We start from the raw sequence: 25,196 nt of genomic DNA on the forward strand, positions 1-25,196 counted from the left end.
GCACGTCACACCACAGTTTCTTCTCAAATTCTATTGAGAATAATTTCAAGTTTGCTCTTACAGTATATTTAATGTTCTCCATATTGATAGGGAAAGACTCCTCCACCTAATAACTCTTAAATTCTTCCACATTACACTAAAAGACATAATTTATACATAACTATTACAATTGTATTATACTTTAACAAATCCTTTATGCATTAGCACACTCTTATCAGAGACATTGTGCGTCTTTTAGACTAATTTCACTTCTGATTTGTTAAACAAGTTAATAGCACACAACACTCTTACTGGTGACAACACTAATTCCATCTACTGCAGCTCAACATGAATGTTGCACTATTTCATTTTCACTGAGCTGTTACCGTATCACAGTCCCCTTTATGAATAATGTTTGCTTCCTTCCTTTACTCCCCTGCCCCCGTCCTCCACCTCCTGCTCCCCGTTTATGTGACATCACTCAAATGTATCACTCAAATGTATTTTAGATCACGATACAAATGATCCTTTAGCTTACCACACAAAAAAATACTGTCTATGCCAGTATGTTTTTGTCTGCTACTGTGGATTACTTGTAACATCTCTCAGCTTTACGTGTGAAAACAGGTTGTAGTTACCACAATGTGAATTTGAAGCCATTTTGACTATTTTTTGACTGTGACTGTCTCAAGAAATATGTAAAGGATTTTTTTAAATTACTGCTACCAGTCACAAACTTTGTCAACTATTGTATTACTTATTTATTTAGCGACATGTTTCGAGGGCTATACCTCATCTTCAGGCTAAATGGCATTACAAAAACAACTTTACAATAAAGTATTACTGATGTTACATAGTCTTTTCGTAAATGCTGTGGTTATCTTCGTTCTTCTGGCGTGGCAGTCTCGTTGTGATGTGTTGAGGTGTTTCCATTTCTGTGGCTCTCTTGGTCACTGTTCACAAATTGTCACTAACATAGCAGTAACTTGGAAACATGATGACAAACAGTTCTGTAGTGCATTGGACCGCCATCTTGTCCACTGCACTACAGAACATTCGCGCGTGTGTGTGTGTGTGTGTGTGTGTGTGTGTGTGTGTGTGTGTGTGTGTGTGTGTGTGTGTGTGTGCGCGCGCGCGCGCGTGTGCGTATACCTGTCCTTTAAGGTAAGTCTTTCCACTCCCGGGATTGAAATAACTCCTTACCCTCTCCCTTAAAACTCACATCCTTTCGTATTTCCGAGTTAAATCGTGTAAAGCCTTCAGTATTATAATGTACAGTTTATGTGATACATTCATGTTATCTTCTTAAACTGTTTGACCAACATGCCATGTTCTTAACACTCTTCTGCTTAAATTTTTGAAATAATAAAAGTTTATTTATATGTTGAAATCTCTTATGTATTCCAAAATGTAAATATCCTTTATGGATAAAGCATATTAAATCATTTTCTGTACCTTTTGTTAATTTCCATAATGTAGCTTACCTCTAAAATATTCATCTGCCTTCACGTCTTCTTTTATCCTTAAGGCTAACCTCCACACTCAATCATTGGTATAACTTAGAGGTAGAAAATGTATTGATAAAATAATGGCTGGTCCTCCTGTTCTAGTTATTTTGTTCATGCAAAATGACAGTTGTGACAATGCATCCAGCACTTGATTTTGTAAACCCTTTATGTACACTATTGTTTCCTTAGGGATACCAAATGGTATCCCTAAGGAAACAATACCCATCGTGTTAATTGGCTATGCGATAACCTACTTTCCACAAGGAATGCTAACGTTTAATGATCCGTATCTATGGTTATTTCAGAGCACCAAATCAACAATTGAAATTTTTGTATGCTGCATACAATAGCCGGCAGTTCTTTTTCAGTTGCAGTATAGTTGAGATCATGTTTATTTGAACTTTTACTCGGAATGCAATGGTTTTATGTTTGCCTATCTCAGGATACCATTCACCTTGAAAATAGTTCTCATGTTATACCGTGTTCAGAAGCATCTGTAGCTAATTTAAATGCTGCATTCATTACGGGATGTTTTAATATTGGAGTGTTTACTAGAGGTTACTTAATGTTTTGAAAAGTCCCCAAAGTCCCTTCCTTCCGTAACCACTTAGATCTTTGCTTTAACGTGACAATTGTCTAGGATTGTTCTTAGTTTGACCTTGTATCTAGTGACGGGAAAATCTGACAACCCTTAGAAAGATAGTGTTTTACAATTTTTGGTTCTAGGCGTTCTCTAATTCCCTTTATTCTCTCAGATCTGGCCTTATCCCATGATTCCTACTAGATACCATGGAAAACTTCAGTTCCTCTTTTTCGTAATGGAATACATCAGTTGTGTGTTTCACCACAAAGTTCATTTTTTACTGGCTCTGTGTGTGTCTGTGATAATACTCTTAACATTCTTTCAAGGTGTACTTATGTCATAATATTTTTTGTAACTAGTTGTTATTACTTCTACTTACATAGTATGCTATTTATTAAACTATTCCTTATTTCTTTATTTAGTGTCAGGAGAAGGGGCAACAGAGGAAGAAGCAAGAGAGAATGTCCTTAAAAAAGTTAAAGAAATGCTCAGTCATTCGCCTGTTTCTCCATCTGGTGAGATGCTATCAGTGGATATGAACTCAACACACTTCGGGTAAGTGTAATGAACGTAGAAGCCAACATGATCTAAATACTTAGGAAACAGCAATCATTGTGGGGAGTGATTTTTGCTGTAGCTGTTGGGAAAATAAGAAAGTGAAGGTGCAACATTTACATAGGAAGAAAATGGAATCGAGGTCTCACTCACAACATAGTTTGAAGATACGGATGCAATGGAGAGGGACGCAATGTGTAGTAAAACTGGAAGTTGACATAGTGTGGAAGATGAAATTTAAAATACTAAAGTTAATGAAATACAAAAGTCAAACAAAGGCCAGATATGAAATGTGTCGACAACTTCACAAAATGAGGGGAAAAAATTGGGCAATGGGAGTGCAGAGGTCTAGAGCATTGGAAGCCAAAAAAGAGATTAACAAGAATTACTGTAGCTGAAGACATTATCAACTACACTTTACACTTTTTTCCTCCATCTCCATATTACCAGAAAAATGAACAGCAGTTCTTAAAGTAAAGGGTACCTTAAACATATGAATGTCTTTTCCTGATCTACTTCCCAGTTTTTGAGTTTTAAGTACACAAATTTTGTTTTCTACCTTCTCTTTGTACAATTCAAACTGTTCATGAGATATATCTTACCGAAGTGGATATGCAAGTACATATTTGACAAGACTAATATCATGCAGAAGGAAAATCTGTTTTCCAGTAACAACTCCCCAGATGTTGCATTAGCCGACTCAGTAAAGTTAACCAGCTTTAAATTATGTAAAACAAGTACAGATGAGGCAGCTAATACAGGCCACCTAAATACAGTGTTTCTATAAGTAAGTCATTCATTTTCAAAGTTCTGTATTTTACAAAATATCACATACACAAATATGATTGATGCTTGAATAGACCATAAAGTCATGGAGTTTACTTTGTGTCCACCAGTTGTCATTACCTTGACAAAATGGCGACAAAGCTACAGGATCAATATTTCATCTCAGAGCTGAAGCAACCTTCCATTTATCTGTAACAATTAATCAGCAAATATGAGAGTGTGGTACTGATAATCCTCATGAAATTGTTGCGCGTATTGAGATGTGCTGAAGGTTAAAGTTACCTGTGCAGTGTTGTGGACAAAGCTGCATAGGCTATTTTTCTTCTTTGGAAGTGTCTGTCACAGGTACCTCGTACATTGCTACAAAACCACAACTAACTGCTGATTCCGAGAATTAAATCTTTCAACCAGATGCACCCCCCTTACCCATCCTCCATTGGAGCATAAATGTTTGTTGCTACTTGAATGACTACCTTCTGCATCCCTGGATTGGGTGTATTGGTGAAGATGATGAGGCTCTGTTCCTTTGCCCCTCCCTCACCCTAGTCACCTGACTTAATGCTTTGTGACTTTTCCTTTGGCCCCCCAAGGGGCTTGTCACCCTTAGGTGGGTTCATGCTTGGCTACCATGGGGCCCAAGCTTTTATAGCACCTTTCCCCTTCCATGCTGCATGTCTAGCCTCTTGTTATTCTTTTTCCCCTTCCTTTGGGAACATGTCTGGGATGTTCTTGGGAATGTGTTCTGCATTTTCAGTAGCCTGACATTGGAACAGTCTCTCCATGTTTTTTTCTTTCTTCATTCCCCCTTCTCCTATCCTTCCTCCACTTTGGTGTTTGAATTTCCTCTTTTTTCTCTTCTTCTTCCTCCCTGTGTGCTACTGAAGGCTGGCCAACACGTATGACGCGTTACAGGTGATTGGGTAATGCTTCATTCCCAACTCCTCGTTTACAGGTAGGGTTCCCATGTACCTCCTGGTACAGGGCAGGTCCAAGGGAGGGGTGACTTCTTCAGATGTTACTTTCGCAAATTGCCAATTTGTCCCCCTGTCAGACGTTTGGGAGGTGTCACCTGAGGTGTGAACAATCACGTAAGTCAGATGCGCCCCACTCTTGAGTGGGTACCCTCAGTTGGAAGGAGCGCACCAACAAAGATCCTGGCGATAATGGATGATAGTCTCTAAATGAGCCAATCACCTTCATCATTGTCTGTGACTACTAAATATAAACAGAATGAGGCCAATGATTCAAAGACCCTCCCAGCTGCCCCACAGTTGCTCACAGTTTCGCGTGCTGAAGGAGGTCATTCCTTTGCAACAGTAAGTCCATTTCTTATTGAGAAAAGTGTTGATCAAATTGCTGGCCCTGTGAAGTCCTCCTCTTGTTTACACAATGGCACTTTGCTTTTGGAGACTACACTGATTCTTAAGCATAACCATTGCTTGCACCTTTGCTCCTCAATGGCTATCCTGTTCATGTTGAGGCGCATCGAATACTGAAGTCTTTGCATGCTGTTATTTACACTAGGTCGCTAGATACTCTGACTGAGGCAGAAATTCAAATGTACCTCTCTCATTGGGGTGTCATTCCAGCCCATCAGGTGACGAAAAAGGTAGATGCATCTTTAGTGCCCACATGAACTCCTTTTCTCACATTTCATAGAGTAGTGATTCCATCAAAGATCAAAGCAGGCTATGAAGTTATTACTGTCAGACGCAATGCACTGCTACCAGTGTCATTGTTACTAAACTCAAATGTCCTGTCGACACCTGGTCATATGTGTAACCGGTGGTTGGGATGCTCATGAGGGCGATTGTCTCCATCTTCCTCCCTGCTGTATCAATTGCAATGGCAACCACACAGCCTCCTCCTGATATTGTTCCATGTATCTCAATGAGCGGGCCATCCAGGAGATCCAAGTGAAGGAGAAAGTGCCATACCCCGTCACTCGCAAGTTGTTGGCTAGTCGGAAACCATGAATTTAACATCTGGCACTTACAGTGCTGTTCTTGCTACATCTCACTCCACAAAGGACATAGCCCTGCAGATATGCAACCTCAAATTCAGCACCATGGTTGTAAAGTCATCCAGTGTCACAGTAGCATCTCTGTCTCCTCTTCCTCCAACTGTGTAACAAGCCAGCAGACTTTCACCTCATGGGGTGAAGTCACGTGCTACACAACCGGCAGGCCGGCAAGGACAGAAGGAATACCTCTGCAAAGACTTTATGTCCCTCCAGCCAATGAACATCTGAACTGTCATCTGCCACTCGCAAAGGCTCCAAGAAATCAAACTAAAATGAATGGTCTTCTCCTTCCCCGACTCGGCGATCTTCTTTAGTGGTTTTGACATGTGATACCCTCACCCAGCCGACTTCAGTGTCACCGGTGTGCATTGCCAACCATTTTTCTGCCCTGGATGCTGCAGACCGACAGAGGGAGAATGCCAATCCCTCTGTAGATCTCGTGGAATGCGATCCTCTAGCTTCTGCACTCCGTAGCAGTGAGTCTTTGAAGGCTGGCACTCAACAGCCGTCCCCTATGGGTCTGGGGGTTAGAATAGGCCCGAGGTATTCCTGCCTGTCGTATGTGACTAAAAGGAGTTCCACATGTTTCGGCCTTTGTGTGATGATCCCCTCTAGGGTTTGACCTCTGTTCTTCAAAATTTTCCCAAAGAGTGATCCAATTGGGGAAGGACACCTTACAAGGTGCGTCTTGTCCATTGTGCATTGATATTTTTAGCCTACTTTCTTGTCATCGCATTGCAGTCCTGCCCATTTTCCATCTCTTGGGCGAGGACACCTTCCGGGGTGTATTTTCCACCATGCACTAAGCAGTGTCGATTTCTGCCTTGACGATGACCATGGACTTCTTTGCACCTTGTATCCAGCACGGTAGCCAGTCTGTGTGGTGGGGCCACCATGCACCCTGTTGGTTGTAGCCCCTGACCACACAGGGATCGCTCTGCTGATGCCTGCGCCGTTAACTCCCCACGTATGCCAAGGGGTAGATGCCCATCCCCATGGGGCATCGGGACTCCCGGCAATGGCCATCCTGCCAGGTGGCCTTTGCTGCGTCTGGGTGGCGCCCATGGGAAGGGCCTTTGGTTGGAGTGGGTTGCATCAGGACGGATGACATGCAATGAAGCGTAATCCATCATCTCTTGCTGGTGGTGAAACACCAGCAGTCTCTAAGCAATCATGAGCTCAATTCAACACACAGAAGTATGACCCCAAATCGTTCCCCTCCCTGGCCACACCATGGGAGGATCGTCAGGCTAAGGACAGCAGCGGATCTTATTCGCCACAGTACCTTGTATGTTAGAGAGCTGATGGGGAATCTTTCTTGATGATGAAGCCTCAGTTTTTTGTTGAGCATTTAAAGGACAAGTTAGGGGGTGTGGAGGGCTTGTCCAAAATGAGATCTGGGTCAGTCTTGATCAAAACAGCATCCTCTGCACAGTCATGGGAGTTACTCGCTTGTGACCAAAACAGCATCCTCTGCACAGTCATGGGAGTTACTCGCTTGTGACAAGCTGGGGGATGTTTCTATATCCATCACACACCATAAGAGCTTAAATATGGTCCAGGGTATCATTTCACAGAGACCTTCTTATGCAGTCCGAGGATGAGCTGCGTGCCAATTCAGAGCGGTGAGGTTTACATTTCGTCCACCGTGTCCACCGGGGTCAGAAGGATAATCAGGTTGCCACCGGTGCCTTCATCTTGGCCTTCGAGGGTGTTACATTGCCCGAGAAGGTCAAGGTGATGGTCTACTGGTGTGATGTAAAGCCCTATATCCCTCCCCCGATGCGGTGCTTTAAGTGCTGGAAGTTAGGCCATATGTCTTCCTGCTGTACTTCCAGCATCACATGCCGAGATTGCGAACACCATCGCATCCCAATACTCCCTGTGCTCTGCCTCCCGTCTGTGTCAACTGTGGAGAGCACCATTTGCCTTGCTCGCCTGACTGCAGGATTCTCCAGAAAGAAAGGAAAATCATGGAGTACAAGACCCTGGACTTACTGACCTACACTGAGGCTAAGAGAAAATTTGAATGCCTTCATCCTGTGCATATGACATCATCTTAAGCTGTTGCTACAACAGTTGTGGCACCATCAACTCCACCAATCCAGGTCACCCCTCAGAGCCGGAAGACTACACCTGCCCCCTTGATGGTGGGGAGCACTTCCCTCCCTGTTCCTCCTGCACCACCCCTTTTGGGAGCAACACCCCCCCGACTGTTGTGGATGTCCGTCCCCACTTCTAAGCCGGAGAAGCGTAAGTCTTCTTCGGCTTCTCTCGCTAGGAAGGGGTCTCTTGGGTCACTCACTCCCAGGTTTCTTCTAGTGGGAAAGACAACCCCTGCCAGTGGCTGAAGAGCCCAAAAGCAGCTGGTCGTAGAGCTTCACGCTCATCCTCAGTCCCAGAGACTGAGCCAGTGAAGTCCTTCCATCCAGGGAAACCCAAGAAGCAGCGAGAGAAATCCAAAAAGAAAACCATTAAGACCAAGGAATTTGCGATGGCACCCACACCACCTCTACCTACAAGCTCTGCGGCTGAGGATGGGGTGGAGATTTTGGCGTCCGCTGACCTAGGTCTTGCCAGACCCGCAGACACAATGGATATAGACTGCTCAGGCAATAAATCGGTGGCAGCAGGTGACTGAGATGCAAACGGCCTCATTAAATGTGTCATGTCCCAGTCTCAAGATATCACCCTCCAGTGGAATTGCGGCGGTTTTTTTCCACCTCCTGGCTGAGTTGTGGCAACTTGTAACCTCCCCCTCACTTATCGACCTTAATGACAGTGAAAAATTAAACAGCGTGTACCTAATGGAAATTTGGGAAAAGCAATCGTCACCGAAGTTAAACTGTCGGTAAAGAGGGAGGAAAGGGTTACATCTAAATGAAAGGAAAAATGCAAATGAAACTGGTGGAAATTAATTTTGAAAAGGGGTAAAGTTAATAAAGAAAGTAAATGTGTGGTCATTAAGTTAACAATTAACTAGCGGTAATTAGATATTTGAGATTTGGGGAAAATTACGGTCGCCAGTCCTAAGGACAACTACTATAGTAACTGAAAAAGAAAGGTTATTACACATATAATTAGCACTAGAAGCGTGGCAACTGAAGGTTGACACGTGTAGTGTGAAAACTGAAAGTTTATCAGAAGTAATAAATTTCGCTACACTCTGACTTAATTTAGCAAAAGAATTAATAAAACCGAAAAATCGAAAGTTAATTTAGTGACTGAAGTTAATAGTGAGCTTTCTTTCTGAAGCACATCGAAATTCAGTAAAATACGGTTAGTCTTGGACTACCTCAACAATCATTTCAAAAGCTACTTGAATCTACGCAATTTAGAAATAAGAGATTTAACTTTGAACTTGAATTAAATGATTCTGAACAATTAACAATAGTAAACTTTAGTACGTACCAAGCTGAGCTGCAGTCACAGGTAAGCTAAAATACGGTAACAAAACTCGCACTCTTAATTTGTGCTTGTGTAATCTAAATATTGTAACCAGCTATGAATACCTTAACTGAACTTTGAAATTAAAGCAGTGAAATCTAATGATGCTGGCGTTTGAATTTCAACGACACTCGGGTTCATTCCGGAAAAGGAAGGGACTCTGCTTGGTAATGCAACTGGGACAATGAGCAACAAAAGTTCATGCTAAGTTGCTGTAATTATAGTTACGAAAATGGTACAGTTTGAAAAGCTGAGGTCTGCCATACAGCTCTAAAACTTTACGTGCTTCCAGTCTTCCTTGTTGGTTGATTGAAGGTTTGAAGCCGTCGATCGAGGAGGTGGCGACAGTCACTCGTTGTCGGCCATCGCTGTTGCAGAAGCTGGATGTTGGCGCGCCTTCTTCTCGACACGGTCACCAGGTGAAACGGACTCTTGATGTGCGCCAGCTAATGCTTCCCGTCCGCGACACCATGTCAGAAACTATCATCGCGAGTCGAGCGCAATTACATTCTGCCAAACCCCGAAAGCGCGGGAGCTTCACACAACACACCTGCTCCACTTGCTACTCCAGCCAGACTCTCTCTCCGCCTGCGCTCCACGCGGCAGAGTTAACACTACCAAAGATCCTACACACTTTGATTCTTCACACGACCTATCGATGTAATCGTTCGATAGCAGTTTTCCCTAGGCAAGACCCAGCGTAAAAATACAAATAATATTTACGAACCAAACCAATTATACATCGACATAAATGCATAAATATATATATACAAATAGTAAAACAATTACAATATACGAAGACACAGAAATGTTATATATTCAGGTAACAAAAATAAGAAAAACAAATTTATAGTACAATAGATGGAAATAGGAGGATATGCATTTCCGGCGTTACAAACTGTTAAGCTTTACACCTGCTATCTGCATTGTCCTCCAGGAAACCTGGTTCCTAGCAATGCAGACCCCTGCCCTCCGTGGCTGTAAGGAATATTACAGGAACCGTAGTGACTATAATCGAGTGTCAGGTGGAGTTTATGTTTATCACCTAAACTCGGTCGGTAGTGAACATGTGCCCCTTCAAACCTGTCTTGAAGCTGTGGCTGTCAGAATAAGGACGACGTAGGAAATAACTGTCTGCAGTGTATATCTTCCTCCAGATGGTGCACTACCCCTGAGTGTATTAGCTGCACCGATTGATCAACTCCCTAAACCTTTCCTACTTCTGGGAGATTTTAATGCCCATAACCCCTTGTGGGGTGGTACCATGCTTACTGGCCAAGGCAGAGATGTCGAAACTGCACTGTCACAATTCGACCTCTGCCTCTTAAATACTGGGGCTGCCACACTTTTCAGTGTGGTTCATGGTAGTTACTTGCCCATTGATTTATCAATTTGCAGCCCAGGACTTCTCCCATCTATCCACTGGAGAGCACATGATGACCTGTGTGGTAGTGACCACTTCCCCATCTTCCTGTCACTGCCCCAGCATCAGGCACTCGGTCGCCTGCCCAGATGGGCTTTGAACAAGGCGGACTGGGGAACTTTCACCTCTGCTGTCACCACTGAATCTACCCCACATGGTAACATCGATTTGTTGGTTGAGCAGGTGACTAGCACAATAGTTTCTGCGGAAGAAAATGCGATCCCTTGCTCTTTTGCGTGCCCGAGGTGTAAGGCAGTCCCTTGGTGGTCGCTGGATGGTGCTGAAGCAATTAAGGAGTGTCGGCGAGTTCTACAGCGGCATAAGTGGCACCCTTCCTTGGAGCAACTCATAGCCTTCAAACGGCTCTGTGCCAATGTTCGCTAACTTATCAGACAGTGGAAGAAGGAGTGTTGGGAGCGATGCATCTCCACCGCTGAGTGCCACACGTCACTTTCCTAAGTCTGGGCAAAGATCAAACGTCTTTTCAGGTACCAGGCCCCAACAGCTGTCCCCGGTGTTAACATAAATGGCAAGTTTTGTACCGACACAAATGCGATTGATGAGCACTTTGCTTGAGCCTCTGCGTTGAACTACACCCCGCCCCCCCTCCCAGCCTTTTGCACACGCAAACGGAGTCTGGAAGGGAAAGTCTTGTCATTCACTACATGCTGTGTAGGTGATTAAACATCTCTCATCTGACTGCAAGCGACATCTTCTCTACACCTACAACCGGCTCTGGTCCGATGGCGTCTGTCCATTGCAATTGCGGGAGAGCACCATCATTCTGGTGCTCAAACCTGGTAAAAACCCGCTTGATGTGGATAGTTATTGGGACATCAGCCTCACCAACGTTCTTTGTAAGCTGCTGGAATCTATGGTATGTCGGTGGTTGGGTTGGGTCCTGGAGTCACGTGGCTTGCTGGCTCCATGTCAGGGTGGCTTCCGCCAGGGTCGCTCTACCATTGATAATCTTGTGTCCGTCGAGTCTGCCATCTGCACGACCTTTTCCAGACAGCATCTGATTGCCATCCTTTTTGACTTATGTAAAGCACACGACATGACTTGGCGACATCATATCCTTGCGACATGGTATGAGTAGGGTCTCTGGGGACCACTCCCGATTTTTATCGAAAACTTCCTGTCGCTCTGTACTTTCCGTGTCCAAGTTGGTGACTCCCATAGTTCCATCCGTATCCAGGAGAATGGAGTCCCGCAGGGCTCTGTATTGAGTGACTCTCTATTTTTAGTGACCATTAAAGGCTTCCAGTTTTCAGCCACAAAGTCGTCAGTCATGTGCTTCTGTTGGCATCATACCGTTTATCTGGAACCCGCATGTTACCTTAATGACAATCCTCTCACTGTAGTAGAGACATATCAATTCCTAGGACTGGTTTTCGATGCTTTATTGGCTTGGCTCCTTCATCTTGGTCAACTTAAGCAGAAGTGCTGGCAGCACCTCAATGCCCTCCGTTGCCTGAGCAACACCAATTGGGATGCAGATTGCTGTATGCTGCTGCAGCTCTACAGAGCCCTTGTCCAATCCTGAATTGACTATGGGAGTGTGGTTTATGGTTCGGCAGCGCCTTCAGCATTGCATTTACTCGATCCTGTGCGCCACTGTGGGGTTCGATTAGTGACAGGAGCTTGTAGGACGAGTCCGGTGACCAGTGTACTGGTGGAGGCTGCTGTCCCTCCACTGCAGATCAGACGTGCACAACTGCTTGCCAGTTATACAGCACACATTCATAGCTCCCCTGAGCGTCTGAATTACAGTCTCCTTTTCCCACCCGCGGCAGTGCATCCGCCGCATCGGTGGCCCAGATTGGGGCTAACGATTGCGGTTTGCGTGCGGTCCCTTCTCTCCGAACTGGTGTCCTTCCCTTTACCACGTCACGTACGCCTCCATGGTGTACGCCTTGGCCGCAGCTTCATCTGGACCTTCAGCATGGCTCTGAGGACTCTGTTAACCCCGCCGCTCTCCGCTGTCACTTCCTCTAGATTCTTAACATGTTTTGGGCCTCTGAAGCGGTATACACCAATGGCACAATGTCTGATGGTCACGTAGGCTTCGCATATGTTCATGGAAGACATATTGAGCAGCACTCCTTGCCAGTTGGGTGCAGTGTTTTCACTGCAGAGCTGTCAGCCATATCTCGTGCTCATGCCCTGGCGAGTCATTTCTCCTGTGTACTGACTCATTGAGCAGCGTACAAGCTATCGACCAGTGTTACCCTCGCCACCGTCTGGTAGCGTCCATTCAGGAGTCCATCTCTGCCCTGGAACAGTCCCACCATTCTGTGGTGTTTGTGTGGATCCCAGGACACGTCAGAATCCCTGGCAACGAACTTGCCGACAGGTTGGCCAAACAGGTGACGTGGAAACCGCTTCTGGAGATAGGCATCTCCAAAGCTGATGTGCGTTCTTTCTTACACCACAGGGTTTTCCGGCTTTGGGAGATGGAATGGCATAACAGCACGCACAACAAACTGCGTGTCGTTAAGGAGACTATGAATGTGTGGAAGTCTTACATGCAGGCCTCTCACAGGGAATCAGTTGTCCTCTGCCAGCTCCACATTGGCCATACGTGGCTAACGCATGGTTACCTACTCCATCGCAAGGACCCACCTCAGTGTCGCTATGGCTCCCAAATGACAGTTGTCCACCTCTTGCTGGACTGACCACTTTTAGCCACTCTGTGGCAGACTTTTAAATTTCCCAGCACCCTGCCTTCGGTGTTGGGCGACAGTACCTCCACAGCAGCTTTAGTTTTACGTTTTATCTATGAGAGTGGATTTTATACTTCTATGTTGGTTTTAGCACATGTCCTTTGTCCTCCTGTGTCCTCCACCCTAGTGCTTTTAGGGTGGAGGTTATAATGTGTTGCCGAGTGGCTGGCTTTCCCTTTTTATTTTCGTGGGTGGCCAGCCACTGTAATGTGCTTTCATCTCTTCTGTTTCTAGCGTCTCTATTTTCTTGTCCTCTTTTGTTCCTTTTAGTGTTTGTTGCCTTCCCTTCGTTGTTGTGGCTTTTCCTTTCTTTCTGCTTTGTGTTATATGTTTTGTCTGTTTTATTCTCACACTTGTGGCATTGTTTTATTAAGAACAAGGGACTGATGACCTCGTAGTTAGGTCCCTTCTCCCGCCTTTAAACCAACAAACTCAGCAGCCACTGAGAATACATTCCTTCATTTTTTTCCCTCCTCCCCCTTTCCCTGTCAAGACTATCCTCTATTGGATCGTTCGCAACCTTAGATGTAATGAGGAGGAATTACGGCTGCACTTGGAATTGCAGCATCCACTTTTCCTCTGTCTCCAGGAAACAACATTCCGTCTTCACCATCGCTTTGATATCTCTCGCATTTCTTTCTGATCTGCTTTGAACTTCCCCCTGGGGACAGCATTCTGTCTCATGGGGGAGTCATGCTGTTCATCTTGAATGACATTCAAAGTCAAACCATCTCCCTGACTGTCCAGTTTCAAGTTGTTGCACTCTGCATTTTCCTTCCTCACTTCACCTTTCTTTTATATTGTTTACATCCATCCATCTTCAGTGTCACCAGGCAGACTTCCTCCACCGTATTGGGCAACTCCATCATGCCTTTCTGCTGCTTTGTGACTTTTATGCACACCATCCCATTTGGGGCTCTCCCAGAACCTGTTAGAGAGATGCCCTCTTGGCTGACCTTATCACTCAACTTAACCTCATTTGTCTTAACACGGGAGCACACATGTTCCATTCGGACTCCACGCACACCTCTTCCCATTTGGACCTCTCATTCTGCACTGCCCACTTGCCCATTTTGAGTGGTCCATTCTCTGTGACATGTACTCCAGCGACCATATCCTGTGTGCTGTCAGTTTGCTGACTCCTACTCTACCTATGTGCACACTGAAATGGCAGTTTTCTAAGGCTAACAGGAGGCTTTACTCCTCCCTGGCAATCTTCGTTGAACAACCTTCCCCTAGTTGTGGTGTCCAGATAGACTATCTTATGAATGTTATCCTTACTGCTGTAGAACATTCTATTCCTCGCACTTCCTTTTTACCACACCGTGTCACGGTACGTTGGTGGACTGAGGTGTGGTGTGACATAATTCGTGCATGGAGATGTGCTCTCCTGGTTTTTAACAGTCATCCTATGAAGATGAAGATGAACTGCAGTCGTTATAAACAGTTGCATGTGCAGTGTCGCGTTCTTCTGGAAAGCAAAAAAGCTAGCTGGGTTTCATTTACTAGTTCTTTTAACAGTTCCACTCCCTCTTCCATCATGTGGGACAATCTCTGACAGCTATCTGGGACCCAGGTCCATTCCCCATTTTCCGGCCTGATAATAGCAGATGATGTCATTATGGACCCAATTGCTATCTCCATACTTTGGGCCGCTATTTTGTAGAGATGTCAAGCTCCATACACTATCACCCTGCCTTCCTCCATCAGAAATGGAGGAGGTGTAGGCGATAACCTTCTCTTCTCAGAATCGTGAATGCTACAGTGCCACTATTACAGTAAGAAGCTAGATCATGCTCTCACTTCATCCTCATCCTCTGCCCCAGGGCCAGACGATGTTCACATTCAGATGTTGCAGCACCTTTCTGTAGGGGCAAGCATTTTCTCCTTCAAATGTACAATTGCATCTTGGCAGAGGGCACGTTTCCCAGATGCTGGCATGAAGCCAGTCATACCCATACCTAAGCCCAGTAAGGACAAATGCCTTCCTTCTAGCTTCCACCCCACTGCTCTCACCAGCTGTGTTTGCGAGGTGCTGACATGTGTGATTCGTGCCTGGCTGGTATGGAGTATGGAGTCTCGCAATTTACTAACCACTGCAAATGTGTATTTCGAGCACACTGTTCTGCTGTTAACCATCTCGTCACTTTGTCAACCCACACCATGACTGGTTTTCTGTGGAAATGTGGCCATGTGTTTTGATTTGGAGAAAGCCTACAACTTCTGCTGTCCTCCGTACTCTCTACACGTGGGGCTTCCGAGGCCGCCTGTCCCGTTTTCTTCAGGAATTTTTAAAAGACAGTGTTCAGTGAGGGTTCTGCCTTGTTGGACCCTTTGTGCAGGAAAATATTGTGCCTCAGCCAACCATCCTAAGTGTCGTTTTCTTTCCTGTAGCCATTAACCTTTTATGGTCTGTCTCCAGCCAGGCATCTCCGGCTCCCTTTCTGTTGGGGATTTTGTGGTCTATTGCAGTTCTCCACAGACTTGTCCCCTCGAGTAGTGTCTTCGGCGTTGTCTTGAGCATCTTTACGTGTGGGGCATCGACAGTGGCTTTGCTTTTCCATCGACAAAACAGATGCTACCTGCCACTTTCCTAATGGGTGTGAACCCTTTACAGCCTTGGCTTCATGTGGCTGCTCGTGTTCACCTTGGCCTTCATTCATTTCCTAAGGACACTACTCCAGACTCGTTCTATCACTGTAAGTTTCTCGATCTTCACACGGAACTTTGTGATAATACCTTTGTGTACACTGATGGCTCTCAGGCTGACCATGGTGTTAGGTGTGCCTTTGTCATTGGCACTGACAATTTTTGGGATCTGCTTCCAGAGCACTGCTCAGTAATTAGTGGGGCTCATCGCCCTGTATATCAGGCCATGCAGTACATTGGTGACACAGGCTTTTCAATTGTCATTTGCTCAGACTCACTCTCTGTGCCCTTCAGAGACTCTGTGGGCTTACACTGTCCATCCTTAGTGGAACGGGTCCAGGAAAACTTTCACTTGCTCACTCTTGATGGAGCCATTGTGCTGTTTTTGTGGGTCCCTGGTCACATCAGACTGACAGGAAACAAGGCCGCTGACACTGCTGCCAAGGCTGCAGTCCTCCTATCTTGGCCTGCTAGTACTTCCATTCCCTCCGATTATCTCTGTGTTGCTGTCTGTCATCGGGTGGTGTCACTTTTGCGTGACCATTGGTCTTCCTGGCGTGGGAACAAACTCTCGGGGATTAAACAACTCCCAGCAGCTTGGCTGGCCTGCTCTTGGCCCTCTTGCCCTGAGGAGATCATTTTCACTAGGTTGAACATTGGATACTGTCTTTTTAGCTATCACCATTTGTTAAGTGGTGATCCCCCACTACTTTCTGCTCATTGTCCTCAACCTTCGACGGTTTGCCATTTACTGACAGAGTGCCCTTTTTTTAACCACTTACACTCTAATTTATGTTTGCTGTCTGAGTTATTGGCCATTTTAGTAAATTATGTGTGGGTTGTCAATCACTGTGTGCTGTGATGACCATTGATAGGATGTTGCTGCATAAGGTATGGAACAAATTTGAGTGCTTCTTGGATTTGTGTTTTGTGGTCAAAGGGTACAATTGTAGGAAGTTTTTAGAGTGCAAAATGTGCACTTGGTGAGCTTATGGCTCCATTCATACATCACTCGTATTTGTGCTTGTAATATATTAGAAAAAATGGAGCTTTGAAAACAAATCGTTTGTAGTAGGCCGAACAGTGCTTATGTAAGAGCTGGTATTCAACATGTCATTTTACAGGTAGCTCTCCCTTTGATAGTATATGTTTTGCCATTTGCAAGGTTGGTATGGTTGCTGGAGGGAATTGGCAACCACATCTACACACACACACACACACACACACACACACACACACACACACAGCATCTAATTCCCTCAAATTCCGGGAAGGTGGGCCGATAAGCTCTGATGCCATGTCCAATCACATCAGAGATGTGTTCGATTACGTTCAGTTCTGGTGAGATGGGACAGCACAGCAATGGGAATTCACCACTGTTTCTCGAACCATCCATAACACTCCTCTTCTTGTCACATGGCACATTATCTTGTTGAAAAATTCCACTGCTGGCAGGTAACATGATCATCACAAATGGGTGTACATGGTCTGCCATCGTGGTGCCTTGCAAGAACTCCAGTGGAGCCATGTGACTGTTTCACAGAGCATAATGGAGCCACTGCCAGCCTGTCTCCATCCCACAGTACAGGTGTCAAGGAGCTGTTCTACTGGAAGATGATGGCATGACGAAGGATGTATCAGGATTCATCAAACTGTGCAGCACTCTGCCACTGCTCTAATGACCTCGTTGTCGATGGGACGTTAAACACTAACTAACTAACTAACTCTGCCACTGCGCCAATATCCAGTGCCAATGGTCACGTGCCAATTTCAGTAGTGGTTGCCAAACTCGTGGTGTTAACATTGGCATGTGCGTGGGTCATTGGATGCAGAGGCCCTCATTAGGGGTGTTAGGTGCACTGTGTGTTCAGACACACTTGTACTGTGCCCAGATTTAAAGGTGGATGTTAGTTCTGCCACAGTTTGCCTCCTGTCCTGTTTTACCAGTCTGTCCAGCCTATGACATGGCCACTCAACCCCACGATGTCTGGATGTGGTCTCACCATGGTGTCGCTACATGCTGAAAACGCTTGTCACAGCACTCGTCGAACATCTGACAAGGTGTGCAGTTTCAGAGATGCTCATGCTGAGCCTGTGGGCCATCACACACTGTCCTTGATCAAACTCAAGATAGTGTGCCTTCCCCTTTTTACACATTGACTGCATACTCGCTGATACTACAAGAACCATGCATTTGTCTTGACTAGCAAGTCATTCCTCAGCAGGTGACACTGCCGTCGCCTGGATGGGTTTCTATTGATAGAAGATCGGTGGTCGTAATTTGCTGATTGATCGGTGTAGGTGGTGGTAAGAGGGTGCAAGGGGCAAGTCTTCTAGTGGGGGCAGTCACAGAGGTAGCAGACAAAGGGGAGAGAAACATGTGCAGCAGGAGCATAGGGTCTGAAAGTATATTGCAGAGATTGAGAGGATGATGAAAAGCTATTCTAGGTGTGGTGAGAAAAATATGACAGAATAGACCTCATTTCAGGGCTTGAATTAGGAAGTCATATACTTGTTGAAGTAGCTAATTAATACATTCGTGACAACAATAACACTGAGTGACAAGAGGTGTACTAGTGAGTTGTTTTTTATATATAGGGATTGACAGTATCTAGATTGGAGGTGATGCCCTAAGAAATTTGCTTTTGAATTGGGCTGTTTGGTACATTCAAGGCCTCACCAGTCCTTTTTCTTCACCCATCAATCTCACTGGCTCCAAAAGCTTGCAAATTTTAATATTTTTATATGTCTGTTATCCTGCTGTCATTTGGTGAGTAGATTTTCATTATATTCTTTGAAATTGTTTGATTTCGTGTTTTATCCTAAACGGAAAAAACTTAAACATTTTTTGGGATTTTGTGTGAGATTATAGAAATGCAATATTTATTTGTTGTTTTAATTTTCAGATCAGGAAGACCAGCAAATGTAAATATGGTTGGAAGACTCCAAGAGTTTTGTGTAGCTAAGCATTGGCCTCTTCCTGTATACAATTTAGTAAACGCTCAAGGCCCTTCACATATGCCTCATTTTCACATGATGTGCAGTGTCAGAGATTTTGTGGCAGTGGGTAAGTTGCATCTTGTTGCCCCAAATAAATACTGGTGTTGAAACTTTGTAGTACAAAATGTTTAAAATATGTTGATGAAAGGTAACTTTGGCTACTAACTTACTTTCAAAGCATAACACAAAATATTGGAACTGTTTGTAGTTGAATGTCACTTTACATTTTCTCCATTGTTGTAGAAGTGACATTGATGATTTTTGCCTCTTACATTCCAAATAGCTTCATCACACATGAAGGAACATAACTGCAGTAGTCTAATTAAAGGAATGGCATACACTTGACTCTGGTTTTATCTTCACTATATTATACGAGGATCATTCAGTAATTAAAGAAACAAATTAATCTGGAGAAAAAAGTGTTTATTTTTTCAAAGCAATACTTTTTCTACTTTTCAACACAATCCCCTTGAACATTTATGTACTTGTTCCAATGGGACAAGCTTTTTTATTCCGGATGCAAAGAAATCTTTATCTCGACATTTGAACCAATTTCTCACAAACTTTTTCACGTCCTCATTGTACTGGAACCTTTTCCTATGTAATGCCTCCTTCAGTGCACCAAACAAAAGGAAATCACTAGGTACTAAATCAGGACTGTAAGGAGGATGAGGGGGGGGGGGGGGGGGAGTACGGGGTGGTGACAGGAAGGGCATCCAGCCACCCCTTCAATTAACCATGGCAAATCTGACCGTAACCATGCCGACCTTGCGAAAACTGTGGGACAAAGGCACAAGCAAACGAATGTTGACACATCAGCTGGTCAGGGCTCCTCCCAGTGATGTCAACTTAGAGCCATAAAAGTATCAACCTTGCCCTACTAACAGTTTTTTCCCAGACCAATTGAATGACCCTTGTAAAATAAATCTTGACAAACTTTTACATACCCACGTATTGCAGACTGACTTCATTGCAGATCCAGACTATCTGGACACTACCTTCGACTCAAGACTGGACTCGACAATATTGCACAGAAGTGGCAGGCTCCACAGATTATACGAGGGCTGTTCAGAAAGTAAGCTCTGATTGATCGCGAAATGGAAACGACTATGATAATCCGATAAAGCTTTGCACAGATATGTTGGGCAGTGTCTCTAGTATGACCCTAGATAGCATCACGTCACTCCTCTCATTTCTAAGCTCACAATGATCGCGTAAAGTTGTCTAGAGAATAGTGTCTCCCGCCAAGTACGAGGACCTGGTGAGAAATTTCGCCTGAAGCTATACAGCCAACATTACATAACTGTCGTGCAGTTTCTTCTACAAGGCAATATTCTCAGCCGCATTCTGAAGGGGCAATGAAGATGCTCCTGCATCGTTTTCAATTGGAAATGTTTGACTACCCACAATACAGCCCGTAATTGACTCCCCCTGCGTTTCATTTCTGCTCACATGAACCGCTGGCTATGAATACAACATTTTGGCACAGAAAACGAGCTGTAGGCCAGCGTAGAGAATTGGTGGAAAGCACTGGTGGCTGTCTTTTATGATGAGGGTATTGGAAAGTTGGTACAACGCTACGACAAATGTCTTAGTCAGAACGGCAACTACGTAGAGAAATAGCTGGATGGTGTAGCTAACTGTTAAAAATAAAACATTTCTAATTTTCACTGTGGTTCCCATTTCGCGATCAATCGGAGCTTACTTTCTGAACAGCCCTCGTAAATAAGCTTAAAAAATCAAGTTTATGAATTATTGTCATAAAATATAATTAAACTTACAATTCAAAGAGTGTGTGTGTGTGTGTGTGTGTGTGTGTGTGTGTGTGTGTGTGTGTGTGTGTGTGTGTGTGTCTAATTCTGATGAAAGCGTATTTGGCCGAAAGCTTATTTGTTTGACAATATTTTTGTTGTGCATATCTGTGACTCGCATCTCCAATATATGGTGAGTAGCAATCTATCCTTTTCATAATATTCTTGTTATTCTGTCCAGCATTTGCCATTGTCAGTCTTACATTTCCTAGAGAGGTTTGTATTACAGGGTCAAATCTAAAAACTTCATTATTGGGGGATAAATTATCCAAACCTAGAACCCTGTTCCCTAACAAGATTTCAGGATATTTGGCATGGTTTCCAGACTTTTGAAAAGAAGTTAAAAACTCTTCTGTTGGTGTGGTCTCTTCATACGTGTCTGCTAAACACACTTCAAAGACCTGTGATTTGCATGTACTGCATGTCTACAACCTATGTAGGAAGAAGCGCCACAGCAGTTAAAAGTGAAGTGGCTCTGTCTGTCGGTGACTCTAACCTCTACTTTCCATTTTCAATGGCACTTAGCTACGATAACTCAATTTTTGTTCAAAATTCCTTTGTTGTAGATTTAAACACTGTCGTTATATTTCTTATAGAAGGGCTCCAGTCAAAGAGAACTATAGTAAATTTTTAAAAAAGTGTCAGAGTTGTCATGCCAGTGTCATATTGATTTATCTGCAGCATCTCAGAGGAGTAAGGTTAATGTGTGAAAGCATCCAACAGCTTGATGGGTTGTAGAAGAGCCTGTGGAACTAAAGGGTCACAGCTATTGCAGTTTTGCAGGTTACTATTGTGCTTCCCATTGGAATAGGGTTTATTATTTATTGAGCACAAGGCATTTGTACTAAGAGCATGGATGACTTCCACAATCAGGATATTGGACTGGTGGCTGGCATCAGTGGGATCAGCCAGATAACTAGCACCATCTTTAATGAGCTTTGTCACTGTCTCTTTGTTAAGAAACCTATCCACAAATGGGGGCTGTTTGCAAAGAAGTTAAACACAAACAAGAACTGAGCTTATATATGACACACATGTTTAAAGTTTTGTATCAGACAGATAAAATTGTTGCTCTGACTAATTATGAGGCCAAAAACATCAGTATAAACTTCCTATTACCAATAAAATATTTAAATATGTTTTTAAAGACTTCATTTGCCTGGCCATAGTATGGAAAGTTACTTTACCATTATTGAACTTGTTTTTAAAGATATTTTAAATCCATCTGTGGAATTACAAGAAAGTGTGCAGTTTGTCACCAAACATATTTCATTTTATTAATATAGTTTGAAGAGCTCCTGAACAAAAGCACCCTATGAGACTGTCAGCTATGAAAAGGAATTACATCCTTACTTGGAATCACCAACCGTTGATGATGATAAGAGCATCATAAATACCCTGAAAAATAATAAAGCTCATAGGGAAGAACTCTTGAAGTATGCGAATGAGAATACAGTCATCGAACTGATACAAATTGGAAGTAAAATTTGGAAAGAACAGCAACTTCCAAAAGTATGAACATTAGCACTAATACATCCTGTACACAAAAAGGAGATAAATCGGAGCCTGGGAACTACAGAGGAAGATCATTAATACTAGTGGCCAGTAAAAGCATTGCTGAACAGAGTAGATAAGCAACAAAATCCACAAATCGGTGAGTACTAAAGAGACTTTAGAAAGAGAAGATTATGCGCAGAACAAATTTTAAATCTGAAACGGGTAATCATGTATCAAAAGCAGAGATGAAAAAATTTTGTTCATGCATTTATAGACTTTAAGAAAGCCTAATATTCATGAGATAGACAAACATTGTTCCAAATTTTAGAGGAGATAAGTTTGGATTGAAGATTCGGTGAACTGATTAAACAGACTATAAGTAACACAATATCCAATGTAAACTTCAGATGAGATCTTTAAAAGGTCTTAAAGATTAAAACTGGATTGAGACTTTGTGCTTGATAAGGTGATCATTGTTCGGCAATGAGAAATGAAAGGAGTGGGTGGAATACAATTGGGGGGGGGGGGGGGGGTGAGAAAAGGAATATGGATAGACCACTAACATTCGCAGATGGTGTTGTGATATTGTCAAAATCATTAGAAGAGGTGGTTAAACCATGCAACTAGAGAGACAAGCAACTAAAGCAGGCCCGTAGATCTGTCAAGAAGACGTAGTATATGACATAGATGAAGGCGGCTCCTGGGTGGATGATAGTAGGAGGAGGGAAAATTTGGAAGGTGTAGAGGTTTAAATATGTGGGAGTATCAATAGAAACTGGGCTGAGAGAAAAAGAAGCAATGGAAGCATGAATAAACAAAATGAGCATACAAAATAAATAAGGTCAGCAACAATAAGAAGAATGATTCAATCAGTACAAAACTGAAACAGTACCAGACAATGATCCATCCTAAAGCCTTATATGCAGCAGAGAGTTGTGACCTAGTAAGAATAGAAGTACATAACTAGACTAGAACTGGTGGAATGGAAGATTCTCAGGAGGATATTGGGACCTCGAAGAACAGAAGATGGTTAGTTTAGAAGAGAAGTGAACGAAGAATTGTATGCCAAGGTAGAGAGAATCTTTGACAAAATCAGAGAATGAGCATGTTTTTCAGACACATCCTTAGAATGGGCCATGGGAGATTAGGACAGCAAATGATAGTTTCTGGTGAACAAGAGAACCGGAATATGCTGGACGCAAGAGGTACAGAGGGATTTAGAAGAACTCAGAATACAGGAACAAGAGATGTACAACATGATTATTATTAATTTAAAAAATTCGGGCTTTCACAGGTTTTGAGGGCTGAACTAGACCCAGATCAATATAACCATGGGCAGAAGAGCGAAGGGTGTTGCAAAGTATGACAATGACAATGAAAGAATATTCGACAAGGAGAAAGATCAGAAGAGACGAAGTTGACATGAATTAACATGGTCCTCAGGTAGACAAAACAAGAAGAAGAAGAAGAAGAAGAAGAAGACGAGGATAAAATATTGTTAGTGATGGTATTTTAATTACAGTTCCCACTTGTTCATTTCTGTGTTATCTTCGTCTTTGGAATGACTGTTTTTTGCATAATCCCACATTGATTTGCAGCCCTACACATTTCTTGAGGTGAAATGCAACACGAACAGTAATGGGTTGTATTACCACATTTCATCTCGTACTTCATTGTTTGAGCAGTGAGAAATTTCTCTCCTGCCAAGATAACATCAGTACTTTCTACATAACACTGCAAATGAACTTAACAGAGAGGATGATTCATGGTAATTACAACAAGCACTTGTAAACACAAAATTGTGGATAGAGGTCAGTATATTGGAAATAGTGGTAGCAATGGGTTTTTGTAAGATACCTGAATCCATATGTCCATTCAATGCAGCTCCCTTTGCAAAGTTTAATTGGAAACTGGAAGAGGTGGATATGCATCCACTGATGGCAGCAAATCCTGTTTTATTTGAAACTGATTGTCATTGTTAAGTATGACACTCACATCTAATGTTAAGTCCAGTGAAGATAAATTGCCAGTAAAAAGTAGTTATGTTGCTGTGCTTAAATGAATTATAGTATAGAAATTTACAACAATATGGAAAGGACAGAGCGGCTCACTACGTACAGGAGGAGTTGTCGCAGACAGTCACAATGAAATTGACTGCTAAAATATTAAAGCTTCGGACAAAGTGCTTCTTCCGAAGTAGAGAACGCACATGCATTCACGCAAACACAACTTGCACACATAAGGCCACTGTCTCTGGGTACTGTGACAATTTGTGCTGACCTCCTGTGTATACTTTCGATAGCCTCCATTAGTCCTATTTGATACTGGTACCTCAACTTAAACAATATTTTAATATGGAATGCCCAAGGAGACAATTAGGTTTTGTGGCTGTTCAGGATTTTTTGCTATTTTGACTGTAATAAACACATTCTGCAGTGTTCATGTTTGGCGTGCCAATGTGAAAGAATTTAAGAATTTGGCTAAGTAAATAAATGTGCATTTTAGACATTCATTTACTTGTAGGACAGGTCCAACTTGAAATTCTGGTTCTGCACTCTGTTGTTCTTTTCATTTTTACATAATCTTTCATTGATTGTGTCAAGGTTTGTGTTTATAGTGATGCATTTGTATTTTCAAACATTTATGAGTGGTACACAGATTCATACTACTTCATTGGTTCGTGGGTATTGTGTCGGATAATGTAGTGAAAGCTGTACAATATTTCAACAAAACAGCTGCTCATCATCTTTAGGTACTTAATTATGTATTACTGCAATGGTCCACCAATACATATGCTGACTCGCTAGAAAAACACAGGTGCCAAGGGGTGGGGCTATAATGTCCTCATAGGCAGATCATAGGGCAGGGTGACATCTACTGCCCCCTGGTCATGACCTTCACTTTCCTGATGTCGTAATAGGGTGGCTGCAAATTGTAGCCGAGCGTGCGTACAGGCAGTGTTGGCACTCAGTTTAAATGTGCAGACTCTGATTCTTCATCTGTGTTGACTCGAATTCGTTTGTCTGTGATCGAAGATGCCTTAGTACTGCCAGTGCTGATTTCCATACCTTGCTGAGTTGAAATCCCATGTCTCTGTTGATCAGGTCGTAACTTATATGTATTTTGATGGATAATTTAATGATGGAGTCCCAGTATGTGGAGTGGACGAAGACTTTTCTGGCTGGTCCTGTCTGTTGTGACACCTATGT

General features: G+C 43.3%; 1 protein-coding gene across 1 annotated transcript in view; it reads left to right on the forward strand.

Moving 5' to 3' along the window:
• The window catches only part of LOC126174912 (RISC-loading complex subunit tarbp2-like), a 136,996-nt gene that overhangs the window by 10,752 nt on the left and 101,048 nt on the right, over positions 1 to 25,196 (forward strand). Inside the window, exons 3-4 of the mRNA XM_049921350.1 lie at positions 2,493 to 2,625; positions 18,586 to 18,746. Coding sequence (XP_049777307.1) covers positions 2,493 to 2,625; positions 18,586 to 18,746 — 294 coding nt within the window. The remainder of the gene's footprint in view (positions 1 to 2,492; positions 2,626 to 18,585; positions 18,747 to 25,196) is intronic.

Source organism: Schistocerca cancellata, chromosome 3 (assembly GCF_023864275.1).
Source record: "Schistocerca cancellata isolate TAMUIC-IGC-003103 chromosome 3, iqSchCanc2.1, whole genome shotgun sequence".
Taxonomy (NCBI): Eukaryota; Metazoa; Arthropoda; class Insecta; order Orthoptera; family Acrididae; genus Schistocerca; species Schistocerca cancellata.